An 18,331-nucleotide genomic window follows, 5' to 3' on the forward strand; every position below is an offset into this window, starting at 1 on the left:
TCTGCCACTGAACTGCATCCCCAGACTGATATTTGATTTTGTAAACATACCAGGAGAACCCATTTCTCACATTATGACCTAGAAGACTTTATTAATGCTCCATTTTTACTTCTCTGGTCTGTCATTTTCTTGCAAGTACTTCTTCATTCACTCTTCAGCTGGAATATCCTGTTGAGAGCTCTGTTAAATAAGCTATTGAGTGCAAGACAGAGCTAACTTGCTTTTAAGCTATCGAATAGGTCATTCTTTGTTTCATGTAGTTTTAAAAATAGTCTTGAGTGAACTAGCCTTTGTTTAGTAAAGTTAGCCGTTTTTGTTTTTTGGGGGATAGAACTAGGACCTCGCATATGCTAGGCAAGTGCTCTACCACTGAGCTCCATCCCAGCCCTTTTTTATTTTTTATTTTGATAGAGTCTCACTAGATTGCCCAGGCTGGCCTTGTCCTCTTCCCTCAGCCTCCTGAGTAACCGGGATTATAGGTGTGTGCCACCACACTCAGCATTATCTACTTTAGCATTTTTTTGAACTTTGATCTTCATTTATAGAACATGTAAATTTAATAAATTAAGTTATTTTATGCAAAATATCAAATTAATCCCTCAGACTGAAATCCTCACTTAACTTTTGGCTTTAGTTCGTATATTAATGCAGAGAGAAAAGAATGTGAAGTAATTTTAATTATGTAATTTTTAATTCACTAAGGTTGAATTAAAATCCAAGAAGAGAAAAATTCTGTGAAGCACCTCTCTGTGAAGAAAGCAGTATTATGACAGTATTAGTGTATCTTTTATTAACAAGAGAGATTTGACCTCTCAGACTCAGCCATTGATGATCACTGTCAGTACAAATGCCAGCATAGTTGCTCAGAGGTGGACCTTTTGATCCAGATAGGAAGAAAAATCATTAAATATATTTTGACCTTTTCTTGTTTTGGGCAACAGAGAAGATTATCTTTGCAGTGCAAAATTTTCTGGAATTTACTATCATTTAAAAATCTGACATGACATTGGTGAAACCTGTGAACTCCTCATTCTGAACAAACCTTTGTGTTTGGGTGCTAGATATTGAACCCAAGGCCTTGTGCATGCTAAGCACCTGTTCTACCACTGAGCTACTCTCCTAACTCTCTACAATGAAACTTTTTGATTTCCCAGATTGAATTTTGTGCTAATGTTGACTTTGCTAGGTTCTCACCAGTTCTTTTAAGAAGAAAAAGGCAGGATAATTGCTAGAGTTGCCCTGTACTCAGGGAAATGGACAACTTCATAGTTTGTAGTTTTGGTATATAAATCTGTGTAGCCTTTATAAACATCTCTATAATCATGTATATGTCAAGGAAGTTGTTTACTACATCAAAAATAAAAACTATATTTTATTTAGAAATATCTAGGAATATATTCTAAAAATACAATAGGATAAATATAGATGCCAGTAATGAGGAATTGGTTAAGATAGTTATGGTATATGTCAGTATTGCAATGCTAGTCAGGTGTTGAAATTGAAGTAATAATAAGAGTACTTAATGACATGAAAGAAATGTTCACAATAATAGCAGAAATTTTTGTCATAAGTATTAGATACTTCCAACTCTGGGATTTTTTTTTTTTTTTTTTTGTACTGGTTATTGAACTCAGGGGTGTTCTGCCACTGAGCTACAGTCCCAGACCTTCTTTTTTATTTTGAGCAGGGTCTTGCTAAATTGCTGAGGCTGGCCCTTAACCTTGTAATCCTCCTGCCTTGGCCTCCTGAGTATTGGGGATTACAGGCCTGCAGCACTGCCCAGCTTAATAATCCTTTGTTTTCCTCATTATTATAACATCAGGTTTGCCTAATGCATTATTTTAGCAGAATTTTGGACACAGTTTGACAGGTGTATGGTTAATGTATGGTTAATATAATGTGGCTGATAGTTCTGAATAATACCCGACATACTGACTTTTTCATAAAAATCTTTTCAATGTATTAGATATTTTAGATCTTTGTAAGTATATATGATATTCTAGATCATCACTACCCAGAAATTTCTGCAGTGTTATAAATGCAGTATCACAGAACTGGTACCCACGCATGGCTACTGAACACTTGAAACGTGGCTAGTGCAATTGAAGATCTGACTTTCTAATTTTTATTTGATTTTAATTAATTTAAATTGCCACATGTAGCTAGTGGCTATCATTGGGCAATGATGATTTTATTAATTTGCCAGTGAAGCATTATCAGGGAACACTGAAGATAAGATCTGAGATGTGGTTTTTTGAGGATTAACTCTATTATTATAGCTTCCTTCTTTCCTGCCTGCCTGCCTGTCTGCCTGGGATTGAACCCAGGGCCTCTGCACCTGATAGGCAAGAAGCTGGGTGTGGTGTTGCATGCCTGTAATCCCAGTGACTCAGGATGCTAAGGCAGGAAGAACACATATTTGAGACCAGCCTCAGCAATTTAGCAAGACCCTCAGCAACTTAGACCCTCTCAAAATAAAAAAGGACTGGGGATGTACCTCAGTGGTAAAGGACCCCTGGGTTTAATCCCTGATACCAAAACAAAGCAAAATAAAAACATGATAGGCAAATGCTCTATCACTGAGCCATCTATGACTTTTCTGTCCTTGGATAACTGATTCTGAAATGATTTTTCCTGGAAGCTAAAATTAGATAAAGCCAAATATGCCTTCTGCTTTCTCAGTAAGGCACAAATAAATGCATAAATGATGGAGTTGAACAGTCAAAAGTCCTGCACAACTCTTAGCAGTGAACTTTTTTGTCACTTTTTGCTCATTATTATTTTGCCTGTTATTTTTGCCCTTAGCTTATATGCAACTACTATGGTAAACATTGCCAGAAGATAGACCAGTTACATAAGTTTTATAAAAACTCTTCAGGGAAAAGTTATAAGTTATCGTTTACTGAGTGCTTCAGTCATTGTGCTAGGCTTGTTTTTCTTATAATCTCACTTAATTCCTTAGGTGCCTTTTGTCATGTTATTATAGCCTACTTCTCTGTTGCCAATGTATGTCTCTCTCTCCATCTTCTAATTTCTGCCTTTTTTTAAATGTATTTTTTTAGTTGAATGGACCTTTATTTATTTTTATGTGGTGCTGAGGATCGAACCCAGTGCCTCAAACATAGTAGGCAAGTGTTCTACCAAGGAGCCACAATCCCAGCCCTGCCTTTTTTCTTTATCAGATTGCCTGTTGGTCTTTCTGATTTTCTTTTCCTCATTTCTTCTTTATGGTATTTCTGATATACCAAGTTTTGTACCAGCAAGTTACTTTTATAGCTACTCTGATATTTGGATAGGCGTCTTTCCTTTAGTTGATTAATATCTTTTTTGGTAAAGTGTTAGGGAATTTTTTTGGTCAGTATCTAGGAGTTCTTTATTAACAGAGATACTTAGTTAAACAAACAAATTCAAACATTTTAGGGTGAGTTGGCACCATAATTGTTTCTGAAATTCAAATGTTTTCTTTTTGTTGTAATCAGTCTCTTGTTAAATGTACATGTAATATTCCAGTTTTATCCTACATCAAATGTCTACTTACTTAAAAGTAGTAACTTTTTCTAAATAGATCATATACAGGCAACAGTTTTGGCTCTGATAGCAGGAATACATTACTAACAGTTTTTTGTTTTTTTTTTTTAAGTGTCAGAAATTTGGAGAGTATCACAAAGATGATCCAAGTTCTTTCAGATTTTCAGAAACTTTTTCTCTTTATCCACAGGTAAGTAGATAAAAATTCTTATGTTGTCAGTAGCATTCAGTCTCGCCTTTTTTTTTTTTTTTTAAATGTGATTTTTTAAAATGTGATATATCAGGATTGAATCCACAGGTTCTTAATAACTGAGCCACATCCCCAGCCCATTTTAAATTTTTTTATTTTGAGACAGGGTCTTGCTAAGTTTCTTAGGACCTTGCCAAGTTTCTTAGGCTGGCTTTGAACTTGCAATCCTCCTATCTCAGCCTCCTGAGCTACTAAGATTACAGCATGTGTTACCATGCCTGACTGTTATTATCTTTTATTGCCCATCTTATTGGATCTATTTTTATTGAGTTATTCTTTTGATTAGGTAGCTTTTGGGATAGCTAAATACTTAATATTGTGCTGTGAGTAGTCAATGAAAAGTATATAGTGTTTTTGTATTTTGGTCTTACAAATAGTCATTTATTTGTGGTAAACACAGATTTACAATGAAACCCCACTGTTGGTACAATTAGGTGAAAGGTTGATTAACCTTCCATCTGATATAAGGGGATCTAAATGCAGTGATACCACAAGAAATTTTGTGAGGTAATTTTACCATGCTAGTCTTACAGCATGTTTTCATCACCTGAGAACCGTTTTATGGGGTCATACCAGGCAAAGAAATTAGCTTGATTTACCTTATCAACCTTTTTCACTGGGAACAGTGGAATCTGTTCCCCTATCAATAAACTCTAGATTGTTTATATAATAAATAACAGAACATTTATTCAATCGAGTACTATATTGATGATGCCTGGATCCCACTTGAAGGAACTTCAGTTTCAAGGTGAAAAACTGACATACACCCAAACAACACAGAAGAAAAAATGAGAAATGCTATGACAGGCATACAGAATTTAAAGGAAACTTAAAGAAATTTTTTCAAATGAATGATATGATACATCTTTATAGAGCTGGTGGCATTTCAGCTCACCCTAGAGGGATGATTGGTATTGAGATATGGAAATTCAAGTTTTTGCTCTTAAAAACTTTGTGTAGCCAGGCCTGGTGGTGCACGCCTATAATTTCAGCAGCTAGGGAGGCTGAGGCAGACGGATCGAGAGTTCAAAGCCAGTCTCAGCAAAAAAAAGTGAAGTGCTAGGCAACTCAGTGAGACCCTATCTCTAAATAAAATGCAAAATAGGACTGGGGGTGTGGCTCAGTGGTTAAGTGCCCCTGAGTTCAATCACTGGTACTGAAAACAGAAAACAAAACAAAAAAAACAAAACATAAAAAACAAAGCAAACAAACATTTGTATAAAAGTTGTCTTTTTATAGTTAATTTTACTATTTTAAGATCCTTTATTGATTTGTGATCCAGAAACTCCCCCCCCCCCCTTTTTTTTTAAACAAAGGGAGACTTAAAACTAATGAAGTTTTAAAGAACCAGGAAAAGGCGGGGTCTGCTTGTCCTAAGGCATGAAAAATCCTTTCTCTTTTGGGAATTTTGAGACCTTACTTTTGTAATAAAAAATAATAGCAAAAAGAATGAGGGTGTTAGACTAAGTTTTCCAATTTCCTTTCTTCTTTTCCTGTCCCTACTCTTAAGACTTCTCTTTAGAATTTTAGATCTTCAGAGAGATCTCACCAATTGCTTCTTTTCCTCTGTGCTGGGAATAGGAAGCAGAAAACCCAGAAATACTTTTTCCTTGGTTTTTTCAAAACCTGATGGTCTTCTATAAAGGTGTCAGAGGCAGGTGCATAGACCCACGCTGGTAATCCAGATCCTCAGTAGCCTTAGGCAGAAGGATTGTAAATTCTAGGCCAGTCTCAGCAATTTAGTGAGATCCTGTCTCACAGTAAAAATTCAAAAGGAATTTGGATGTAGCTCTGTGAAGTGCCCCTGGATTCAATCCCCTGTACCAGGAAAAAATAAATAATTAAAAAGAAGTAGCACTCATTAAATTTAAGTAAAGTCTTGATCCCAATTTTTTTGAGATGTATGCCAAAAATAAAAAATCTATTAATCTACCTTTGTGTTCTTTTTAGAGCCTTTTGATATGGTAATGAATAGTAATAAAAAAGTCCAGAGTTGAGGTGGTCAGAGGGATGAGGGAAAAAACAATGCTGAGGGGCTGGGGATATAATTCAGTTGGTAGAGTGCCTGCCTTGCATGCACAAGGCCCTGGGTTCAATCCCCAGCACCACAAAAAAACAAACCAAAACAAAACAAAACAAAAAAAACCCCCAGAATGCTGAGAAATCACTACCTGGCATCAGCCTCTGAAGAATGGATTTGAGAAAGGAGTTTTGTCCCTATTATACTTTGGAGTCACCTCTCTTATTTAATTTTTTTCTTCTCAAGTAGCTGATAAATAGCATGAGTTTCTGAGGAATATTTTTTAGAATGTTCTCAATATAAATTGTTTATTGTTAATAGTTGTCATCAAATGCTTTTCTTGATAGTAAACTTGTTGCAATATTAAAATCAGTAAAACTATCTCATATTTTATTTTACAGTTTATGTTTCATTTAAGAAGATCTCCTTTCTTGCAAGTTTTTAACAATAGTCCTGATGAAAGTTCGTATTATCGTCATCATTTTATGCGTCAAGATCTGACCCAGTCTCTAATCATGATTCAGCCTATTCTGTATGCATATTCTTTTAGTGGACCACCAGAGGTAAGAGGAACACAAAAAAATGTTCATTGGTCTTACTACTGTGATTGGCATTAAAACTTTTTTTTGGTACTGGGGATTGAACCCAGGGTCTTGTGCTTTCGAGGCAAGTACTATACTAACTGAGCTATATCCCCAGCCCTGGAACAGATGATTTTTAAAAATATATAATTATAACATATAAGAATTAAATACACATATTCACTTAAAAATATGAGTGCTTCTTTTATATTAGGTATTTTGGTAGGTTATAATGGGAAATCATTAAAAATAACATAAAAACATTGTAGAAGAGACTTTTAGATCATTTTGTCTGGTTGATCAAATCCTGTAGCACCTATGATTTTTTTTTTTTTTTTTTTTTTTCCAATGGTATCAGGGATTGAACCAAAGGATACTTAACCACTGAGGCACATTTTATTTTGAGACAGGGGTTTGCTAAGGTTTTTAGGGCCTCACTAAGTTGCTGAGACTGGCTTTAAACTTGTGATCCTCCTGCCTCAGCCTTATGAGGTACTGGGATTTAGGCATGTGCCACCATGTCAGACGTATGATTATTCTTTGTATCTATAATAATGTTCAGATGTGCTTGTGATTGTGTAGTATGCAGCTTATTTCAAAATTTGTGTCAGATAGTTACAATATTCTGTCTAAACAGTCTCTTATTTTAACAGTCTCATTTTCCTTTTGTCCTTTGAGAACGTATGATACAGTTGACATATCTAAGACATAAACATAGAAGAATGATGGCTTAACTTCCTTTGCAAACTGTCCCATTTGCTTTAACATGTCATCAATGAACAGTTTTTCTATTATGTATTCTGAATTGTCTGTTTTACACTTATAAGAATATGTAATAACTTTATTTGAAAATAATACTTGAAAGGTTAATATATAGAGAATATTTGTGATATCTATTGGTAAGTGATCCCTCATGATACCTCATGTCTTGTAAAATAGTGGAAAAATGTTTTATTTTATTATGGTAATTTTTAAATAATTTGTCAAATAGTTTCTACTAGGAAAATACATGTGGGTTTGGCTGTGATTTAAATTTTGTAACTCCTTGAATCAAGAAAATAAGTTTTATAAGTAACTTTTTCTTATTTCAGAGTAATGTATATAAACTATAGACACTGGGAAAATGTAGAATAGTGTTTAGAAGAAACTGGAATCCTACCACCCCTGGTACCTGCTTATATCAAATTCCAGCCATTCCATTTAATATGTGAATCCCATCAACCTCTTTTCCTAAGGCTTTGCTTTTGAAATTATTTCTTTCTCTCCTGCATCATCACTTTGTGTCCATCTGGATCATTTTCCTTAACCTAGAAACTTAACCAGCACTCATGTTAAAAAAGAAAACTGTCAAAACCCTTGTCTTCTCATATTTTCTCTAATTATCATCCCATTTCTCTGATCACAGTTAAATTCAAAAAAGTTATTTGTTGTCTACACTTTCTTACTGGACATTCTCATCACATAAAATACAGGTTGAGCATGTCATGCATTCTGAATCAGTTTTTGTCCCAAACATTACATGAAAATGGCTCTTATCAAGACCCGCCATTGTTCCACATCTTGCCTCAACAAGCATTTGCTAGTATAGACTCTCTTCTCAAAAACCTTATGCTCTAGTCTTTTTGAACTCCTACTATTCTCACCTGGTTTCCCTTACTTATGAAGGCTTCATTTTTAGACTTGTAAATATTGGCGTACTTACAGGCCCAATCTTGTGGTTTTCCTTATCTTCACCCTTCTCTAGATGATACAGTCAAATCCCTAGTTTTAATTACTGTCTTTGTGCATATGATACCCAAATTTATGTCATCAATCTGGTCAACTCCTTTTCATTTCATATATGGAAATTTGCTCTATCCCAAGCCTTTCCCATTTCATTTATTGATGCCACTATTAAGCTTAAAAGTCATCTTTGATTTCTTCTTTACTCTGTTTTTTAAAATTGTTACCTCAATTTATAAATATTTTTTCAGACAATTCAAATACACTGTGAAGATTTTTAACAGCAAGATATTTCAAGTAATAAAAATTTCAGAATCAAAAAATATCTTGAAGCTGGGTGTAGTGGTACATGCCTATAATGCCAGCAACTTGGGAGTCTGAGGTAGGAAAATAGCAAGTTCGAGACCAGCTTGGGCAACTTAGTGAGACCCTGCCTCAAACAAAAATTTATGTGTAGATCAGTGCTAGAATGCCCCTGGATTAAACTTCCAGTTCCACAATTAAAAAAAATATCTTGGCAAGATTCATTTTAATCTTTAAGTAGTTAATTTTTTCTTACCTCTTATTGTTTTCTTCATGCTAGCCGGTTCTTCTTGATAGCAGCAGCATTCTTGCAGATCGTATTCTTCTCATGGACACATTCTTCCAAATTTTGATTTATCATGGTGAGGTAAGATTCTGTAGCCATTGAAGGCTATGCATGTAAAGTCTTTTTACTCAAGGAAGGTTTTTAGCCCCTGTGTTAATATAGTTAGTGTTCATCTCTGACAATTAACTTTGGTTTCCCTCTTTATAAAATACAGGTTGAGCCACCCCAATCCAAAAATCCAAATCTGAAGTACTCCAAAATCTGATTTTTTGCACACTGACATGACACAAGTAGAAAATTCTACACCATGGAACTTTGTGTCATACTCAAAGCTGTTAAAAATATTATGTAAAATTACCTTCAGATTATATCTATAAGGACTATATGACACATAATGAATTTTTGTTTAGATTGGGGTTCCAACTAGAAGATATTTCATTATGTATATGTATATATTCCAAAATCTGAAAAAAATCTGAAATCCCTAACACTTCTGGTTCCAAGCATCTCAAATAGAAATGTTCAACCTGTGTGTATGTAATGTGATTCTTCCTAATGTAGGTTTTTAGGTTTCAGTCACAATTGACCCTCTTATGTTTATGTTTTTGTTTTTGTTCATTTGTCTATACATGATTGTACAAATAGATTTTATACAAATCAAGGATTGTGAATGTAAAAACATTGACGTGTGCATAGACATATCAGACTTTTAGGTTTTACCTAAAGACATTGAGAGGGGGAGAAGCCAGCCTTCGTCAGTGGGCAAGCTTTTCTTTTCATTATTTCATGTGATGATTATAAGTTATTTTAAAAAGTGTTCCACATGATCTTGAAAACTTCATTTAAGGTATAAATGAATTAAAATTTATAACTTAATTGGAATGGTAAATGGTTGAAAAAGCCGAATATTTGAGTAGCCATTAAGCTTTAATCCAGGTATTTAGCAGAGCTCTATTCTTACTGAATTTATTCAGCTAATATTTAAATACATCTTCTGTATATAAAAGTACCATACTTTGGATGCTTTGGAAGAGATTGATTTTTCACAGACCTGCACTCAAGCTTGTAGTCTAGTATTTTAGTAATTTATACAGATTTATTTTTTCATTTCTTTAATTTTAAATTATTTTAGATTTGCATTGGAATAGTAAAGGTGTTATTCAAAATATCCTTTTAAGTAATACTATCTAGGACTTTAAAAAAGTTTATTCATTATTATTATTTGATTATTTTTAATTGATTCCAGTTTCCAATTCCCCCTACTTTTTAAGAACAATAATTGGGATACTGATAGGGTTTTTTGCTTTTTTTTTTTAATGGTAATTTCTGCTTCTTCAAATTGCTTGTTGTTAACGTTAGCTATCAGAAGTACAGGTGACCATCTGTTAAAATACGTGGACATGAAGTTATACAGAATATATATTTACTGATTCAGGTAATTTAGAAACAAAGCCTGGTTGAAATTTTTGAATGATTTAATTATAAGGTTTTTTGTGCCATTTACCTTAGTGAAAGACTTGATTTAGTTGTTTTACAGGTATATTTTAAAAAATGTTTTTGCTATTGTTAGAAGTTATTGTTATTAAAGTTTGTATATTTATGTCTTACCAGAATGTAAAGCTACTGGTAAAAACTCCATAATAGTAGGTCATTCATTTTTAAGTTTCTGAGAGATCTGTAACAGAAATCCTCCTCACACCTCCTAAACTTATATTTTACTTTTCTTTTAAAGGAGAAAAATCTCCCAATTTTGTATTTGTTTACTTAAGAATATTTTATCTACTGAAATTAATATTTTTAACTTTAAAAAATTGAGATAAATGGAATACTTTTCTATTGCTTTTTGAATATTACTTCCTTTTTTTAAGAAAAACCTTAAGATTTTTAGATGGGCAAGAAATTTACCTTCAATTGTTTTAAAACTAGACCATAGCACAGTGGCGGAAGTCAGGATACCAGGACATGCCAGAATACGAAAATTTCCGTCATCTTCTGCAAGCCCCAGTAGATGATGCACAAGAGATCCTTCACTCCAGATTTCCAATGCCAAGATATATTGACACTGAACATGGGGGCAGCCAGGTAAGTAGTGTAATTTTTTTGGGTGTGTGGTTGTTGATAGGTTTGCAATTAGGTGTACCTACTTGTCTTTTGACTTTAAGGAAAAAAAAGTTGTTTTTTTTTTTAGTTGTCAGTGGACCTTTATTTTATTTATTTATACATTGTGCTGAGAATCGAACCCAGTGACTCACACACGTGAGGCAAGTGTTCTACCACTGAGCTACAATCCCAGCCCCCTTCTAACTTTAATTTGAATACATTGCTTCACAAGACAGAAAGGGAAGAAGACAGGAGTGCTTTTGCAACTTAGACCCTGTCTCAAAATAAAATAAATTAAAAAGGACTGAGAATGTAGCCTTGTGGTAAAGCACTCTAAATTCAATCTCCAGTACTAAAGAAGAGTTAGAAGAGTTATGATAAATTAATTTTAAGTTATTGTAAGTTTGTTTCACTTACTCTTTAAAGGCAGGGACTATGCTTTGTTTAATTCTGTAACCCTAGCATCTAGCAAGTATTACAAAATAGGTAGCAGATATCAGTAACAATTATTATTCAGAAATTATAACAATTATTGTTGGGGTTTTACTGTACTTGTAGTAGAAATTATTAGGTATTGAGAATTTGCAAAGCACTTTACACTCCTTATTTGATCTTCATGAGAATTCTATTGTAATCTCCATTTTTATAGGTAATAAAACTGAGACTTAGGTTACTTGTAGTCAAGGAAATGGTAAAGGGAGGATCTGGGGTTTTGGAGTTCTGAGCCCGGGACCAGTGCTCTTGACTGTAATGTGAATACTTAGAGAATAGAAAAAGATTTTTATAGTACATTTGAAAAGATATGACTGCCCGTGTTCTAGTCTTATTAATATCTCACTATGCATGTTACTGTTTTCCTCTTTGTTCTGATTATTTTCATGATGTAAACCATAGTGGGCAGATAGGTAAAACATTGGATAAGTTGTTTCATGGAATCTACCTGTGGTTTAAGAAAGTTTGAGAATCATTTTTTTAAAGAATATAAGATTTTCTTGTTTTTAATTTTTGTTATTATTTGGGATTTTGAATTTCTGAAGCTGTTTCAGACAAAGCATTTAGTGCTTTTACACTAACCTTGTCATAAATGTTATACACACAATTTTTATGTGCTGAGCTTTAGACTGAACAATTTGTTATGGAGATTATAAATGTATGATTTAGAGAAGTGGATGCATTTATTATTTATTTATAACAGTGGCCTATACATTTCAAAATTAAATAAAAAATAATCTTTTTAAATGTTACATTTTAATAAAATTAATTTTACCAACATATTAAATAAAATTGGTTTTAAATGGCACAATGTATTTATTCAGCTTATATTTTCTAAGCTATTTCTTTTTTTTTTTTTTTTTCCTGTGGTCCTGGGGATCGAACCCAGGGCCTTGTGCTTGCAAGGCAAGCAGTCTACCAACTGAGCTATCTCCCCAGCCCTCTAAAGCTATTTCTGATGGATAATGTTCTTTGCTTTTAAGGCTCGTTTCCTGCTTTCAAAAGTCAACCCTTCACAGACTCATAATAATATGTATGCCTGGGGGCAGGTAAGTGTAAATGGCAGTCTTGGAAATTATTTCTTCGTATATTTGTAGTTTGTTATTTCAGTTTCATGAAATCTACATTTTTTTCCTCTATGCATTTAGTGATGATTTCTGTTAAAAAAGTAATGAAAAAAAGTAGAAATAGAATTAGCATTTGGTTGCACAATAGACAATAAATAAATGATCCTATCTAATAAGCAGAACCCCTTCATATTCCAAGTTCAGTATCACACCCACAATCCAAAAAGCAGTAAGATACGTAAGCAAGGAAGTAATGATTGAAGCTTAATGTGAGGCCATGAACCACAAAGGGCCACCATAAGCCAGGAGAGGCCAGAGATTATACTTACGCAGAAGGCAGGAAGTCTAGAAACCATTATTGACATATTTTAACTTTGTAGAGGTCCAGCCTCTTTACATAACATGTCAATATTTAATGGGTGTCCAATATGTGCAGGACTCTGTATTGGCACTTCAGGGTACATGATTGTTATCCCTGCCTGCCTTTGAGGAGCTTTTGTAGTCTGGTATTAGTGATAAGACACATGCCTAAGTAAAAGTACAGGCAGAATATGGTAAATGAGCCTTTAGAAAAATATAATGTAGTACAGTGGTTAGAAGTCATGTGGTGGCAGCAGGAAAGGGTGTGTGATCAGAAAACAACTCAGGAAAAAGGAGTGTTTAATTTAGAGAATGATTATAATTTCAATAGGTAGAAACTGCAAGGAAGGGAATTCTATATAAGATAATAGAGTATGTGTAGAGATGAATAGTAGAATATAAAACTGGAAATGCGTTGTGTGAACAAATTGTGGAGGATTTTAAATGCCAGGTTGAAGACCTTTTTTGGTAAGCAATGGAAAGTTGTTGAAGGTTTTTGGACAAAGGGGCAAATTTGAGTCTTGGTATGATTGAAACTTAAAATGGGACCCTCTGTCAGTTGAAACTATTCATTGAAGTAATTCAAGTGATGGGGAATAAAAAGGAGATGGTGTAACCATCGAGCCACATCCCCAGCCCTTTTTATTTTTATTTTGAGCTAGAGTCTCTCTAAGTTGCGTGGTGTCTTGCTAAGTTGCCGAGGCTGGCTTTGAACTCATGATCCCTGCGTGAAATCCCGAGTTGCTGGGATTACAGGCGTATGCTGCCATGCTTGGCTGTTTTAGTAGTCTTTTAGTAAAGGAAAGAACTTGTCCAATTGGTAAACATGGAGAAGCGTCATTCTGAGATGGTAATGAGAATGCAGATTTCTGCCTAAGTTTTCTTTGCCTTTACTTTCTTGCCGACAGAGTTTTAATAATAGCACTTGCTTGCTATGGTTAGTAATACTCTAAATATTAGCTATTAATTTTCATTTCTAATCATTGGGGAAAAAAGTCTTTTCCTAAGATATTTAACATAGGAAAGAAAGCCTAATTTCAACTTTGAAGTTTAATTAATGCTGACTGAAAGTAGGACATTAGAGGCATCAACAAGAGCCTTCAATGAAGTCTTCCTTGACCTATAATTTTTATGGGAAATTGTATTTTAATAACTAATCATCATAATAAGTCAAACCAGTAGTATGTTTTAGTCACAATACTTTAGATTTTTATCTCCTTTACCCTTCTTTAATTATGAAAAAACTTTTCAGAAGAGGGAATTGAAATATCTTAGTTTTCTTTTTGCCAGAAAATCAAGACCTAGTGATTAGTATTACCTGTGAATGGCCTGAAGAGGGCACCACTGCAATACTGCTTCTGTGGTGTACAGGTCCTCTGTTGGTGTAGTGCTTCATTTGCTAAATGTTGTAAAGCTTGGACCTTTCTGTAATTTTAAAGAGAAAAAAAAGTGCTGATGATATAGCCTATCTCATAGGGCACTTGCTTAGCATGCGGATGGACTGGGGTTCTAATCCCCAGCACCTTGGGGTGGAAAAAAAATCCAAAAAAAAAAACTAGATAAAGAGGAAAAAAAGACCCATTTGAAAAATTAAGATAAGCTAACTACTAATTTTTGCTAAAATTTGAGTTGAGCCTTAGTTTTTGTAATTTCAAATAGGATCTCTGCAGTTTGTAAATTAGACAATCAGTATCTTTTATCTTGAATGGAAGAAATAGATCTGGGATTGGGTGAGTTGAGGTGGAAAACACTTAAAATGAAAAAAAAAATCAGGCATAGTTATAGGAAGAAAAAAAGCAAGAGCCACCAGGTTATTATTGGTTTGGGTCACATTTTCGAGGTTCTATGATAACTCTGAATGTAGAATAAGAAATAGTATTTTTGTGTTACCAAGTAATAGCTTTTTCAAAAGTAATGGTGAAAATAGCTAAAACATGTGTGCCTACTGTGTGGCACAGATTCTTCTGTTTGCTTTATACCACTTCACTCACTGAATCATTTCAAGAGCTATTTGAGATAGGCCCTGTTTTCCTTACTTGATAGATGTGGAAACTAAGACAGAGGTCAAATAATTTCCTCAGAGTCATAGGAGTAGTATGTGGCAGAACCAGAATTTGAGCCCAGGCATCCTTCATTTTAATTCCTCCCTTCATTGCCAAGTTTTTCAACTTCTTATGAATTAACAGGACTTATTCAGAAGAGGTAATAGCAGGTCTGACTTTGCCAGTTTAGACCCACACGAGCTGTAAATTCATATTTCACACTTGCCACTAACTTGCTGATCTCCTCTGAAAATTACTTAATTTCTGTTTTTGACCTTTTATATTTACTAATAAATGGAATTTGAGTATGAGAAGAAAATTTATAAAAATTCAGATAGAAAGTCCACAAATACTTTCTCTTCCTACAGTAAAATTTCATTGCTAATGGATTAGATTATCAAGGTCAATTTTGTCAGTACAGTTTTTATTAAAATAGACACTAGGAATTTCTGTAATTCTGTTTAATTTCTTGAAACTTACAGAAATCAATTCAATGACTTGAAAACTTGGTAAGCTGTAGATGTTCTGAGACGGGTTTGCTGAGGGTGAGGATGACGATGCCTACCCTTACCCAGCTTACCCAGGCATCGGAGATCGAGCACCGAAGGCATGGATCTAATTTTATTTAGGGTTGCACAGGACATATATAGACACATTATCCAATCAGGTTAACATGCTTGTTAAAGTATAACAGAGTCAGCCTGTAGGTGAACTATACGTCGAGGGTCCAGGTAGTGTAAACAAACCAAGCATGCCTAAACAATTCTGCCCAGCAACAGGTCTGAGACAAAGCACTGGGGAAATGGCAAGCTCCAGCACACAGCATGAGGCAAGGCAGCACAGGTGAGCTCACATCACAGCTTTCTGTGATGGAAGACAGAACGAGGCCTCCCCTCAGTTCAAACTCAGCCTCAGCAACTGCAAAGACCTTCATTCCATGGCGAGTCATTACCATTACCTCAGTTTCCTCTGTTCAGACTGTTTGGCTTACTTAGACATGGTGTCAGTGACTGCTGTCAGATAAGCTTGAGGAATGTTCCCTACAGTAAGCATAGTTTATTTTTTAAATGACGCTATAAATTTGCTTTCTTCTAGCTGGTGTTTCTGTTAAAATGCCAGGGAGAAGGGGTCTGGAGGTCAGGCTGTTTAAAAGCCCCAATCCTCTAGTCATATCTTTTGGTCTTTTTGGTAACCAGGCTCTATCCTGAGACCTCTCATTGTCTAGCATAAACTCAAAAGACAGTTCTGTTGCTTAGGAAATTTTGAGACATAGGTAAGAGTTCCCCTCTCAGAAACCGGGAGCATAGGCATTCTTCTGCTTAAAATGATTCCCTTGTCTATTTTAAACATTTCCTTATACATTCCAAGGTATCAGCCTTTGTTTTAATCATAGCAAATATCTCTCTTTTCCTCTAGGAGTCTGGAGCACCTATCCTCACAGACGATGTTAGTTTACAAGTGTTTATGGATCACTTGAAGAAACTTGCTGTGTCAAGTGCTGCTTGACATGCTAAACATGTTAAAGACACTTAAAAAGATGAAATATTTCAGTTTCATTTTTTTCCCTTTTTCAGTTTGTCTGTGGAAACCAAAAATCTCTAGACTTTTTTGTATCAGTATGGTTTGAGAAAACATAAAAATGTTCACGTTTGTAGATAAAGCTGGAATATAATGAGAGCATTGAGAACAAATTTGTTTTGCTTGCCACAGTATTATAACTGGTTTCAGAATTTCAAAGTCTTTATAACTTAATTATGTTTAAGAGTAAAAATAGTCTGCCTTGTACAATAGATATAACTTATTTGTATATTGCAGACAAATACAAAGTGGCACTGAATGTCCTCACTGACCTTTTAAAAACTTATTTAATTTTAGCCAGAAAGGAACAAATCAATAGTAATGATAAATGTGAACATTTTTGCTTATTTCTTGAATTTTTTTTTTTTTTTTTTTTTTTTTGGTGATTTTCAGCACTTATGTATACAATTTTTCCTGTACTTACCCTGTTAAGGCGGATTTATTTTATGATTTGTTTAGAAATGATCTGACTTTATAATGGTAATTTTCATGAAGATAATTTAATGTTTTTGATTATTTGGAAAAATTATTTAGAGATGAAAAATTTTGGTGGGGATAACATTCCCACAACTGACAATAAATGTGAAGTTCCCACAAAGTACCTTACTTATGTGACTAACCACAATAATTTCTTTTTGAAAAGAAGACAGAAAATAAAGCATTTGAAAGCATTAGAGTGCATAAAGAAAGCCTTTGAAGTAAAATGACAGTTATAACTACTAAACCAAATTTGGTTTTCACAATATCATTTTATTGTTTTCCCTTCTTTTTCTGTGGTAAATTTTACATTATATCCTTCAGTATTTAACACTATTTTGAGAGTTTACACTTATTTCTGCTTCCTTTGTGTGAACTTTATTAAGTTGTGGTTCTTATTGAAACAGTATTATATAATGTTTAATTATGTCATGTGATGGTAGTTCTGTTTTGATTTATTCATTAGTAACATTCGCTTTTACCTTTTAAAGTTTACTTATAGTATATGTTTACATTGCTAAAGCCAGATATGTTTTGACAATGAAATTTACATATCAAGTACTGCAAATGAAAGGTGGTGCTCTGATATATGCTTAGAAAGACAGTTTTGATGATTGTTACTTGCATGAACACAATCATATGATGGTAAAACAGAAAACTTACAATTGTTATATTCAGTTTGCTTATGTAAGTTCCATTTTATTTGAATTGAACTGTGCTACACCAAAATGCCAATAAAATATACTTTTCTCTGTGTTTCTTGTTATCTTGAAATCTAGTAAAGCCTAAGAAGCCTAATGTAGCATTAGAGTACTTGAAGCATTTTCAATTCACACATAGTAATTGTATGTATTTATGGGGTATGGTGTGATAATTTGATACATGAATACAATATATAATAATCAAATTAAGGTAATTAGCATTTTTATTATTTGTGTTGGGACACTTTGAACTCCTCTTTTAGTTCTTCATAAAATATGTAGTAAATGGTTGTAAACTATAGTTACCCATCTGTGCTGTGGAACACTAGAACGTATTCCTCTTACTCAACTGCATTTTGAAGACTATTATCCATCCCCCCTTCATCCCCCCTTCCTAGCCTTTAGTGACTACTGTTCTACTCAACTTCCATGAAATCAGCTCTTCTAAGTTTCTATGTGATTGATAATGTGTAGTATTCGTACATCTTGCCTGATTTATTTTGCTTAAAATAATGTCCTCCAATTCTGTTCATGTTGCTGTAAATGTCAGGACTTCATTCTTTTTTATGATTCAATAATATTTCACCACACACACACACACACACACACAAAAAAAATTAGAACATTTAAAATCTGCTTAGTGGAGTAAGATAATACTCATTTAAAAAATAACTTTGTTGAGATATATTTCACATATACAATTCACTCTTTGAATTGTACAATTCAATAATTTTGAATATTTCAGTGGAGTTCTATAACTACTAACACAATCAATTCTAGGGCATTTTCATCATGCCAAAATAGTTGTTAATTTTTTAATGTAG

At 33.9% G+C, this 18,331-nt stretch overlaps 1 protein-coding gene across 5 annotated transcripts in view; it reads left to right on the forward strand.

Annotated features, from left to right (window-relative positions):
• SEC23A (SEC23 homolog A, COPII coat complex component) overlaps positions 1 to 18,101 on the forward strand; it is a 52,083-nt gene extending 33,982 nt beyond the window's left edge. For all 5 annotated transcript variants that reach the window (XM_079119617.1, XM_079119618.1, XM_079119616.1 and 2 more), the window contains 6 exons: positions 3,641 to 3,718; positions 6,200 to 6,361; positions 8,685 to 8,771; positions 10,617 to 10,772; positions 12,266 to 12,331; positions 16,168 to 18,101. In XM_079119617.1, coding sequence (XP_078975743.1) covers positions 3,641 to 3,718; positions 6,200 to 6,361; positions 8,685 to 8,771; positions 10,617 to 10,772; positions 12,266 to 12,331; positions 16,168 to 16,257 — 639 coding nt within the window. In that variant the 3' untranslated portion in view covers positions 16,258 to 18,101. The remainder of the gene's footprint in view (positions 1 to 3,640; positions 3,719 to 6,199; positions 6,362 to 8,684; positions 8,772 to 10,616; positions 10,773 to 12,265; positions 12,332 to 16,167) is intronic.
• The last annotated feature ends 230 nt before the right edge of the window (positions 18,102 to 18,331 follow it).

The sequence above is a fragment of the Sciurus vulgaris genome (assembly GCF_902686455.1).
Source record: "Sciurus vulgaris genome assembly, chromosome: 2".
Taxonomy (NCBI): Eukaryota; Metazoa; Chordata; class Mammalia; order Rodentia; family Sciuridae; genus Sciurus; species Sciurus vulgaris.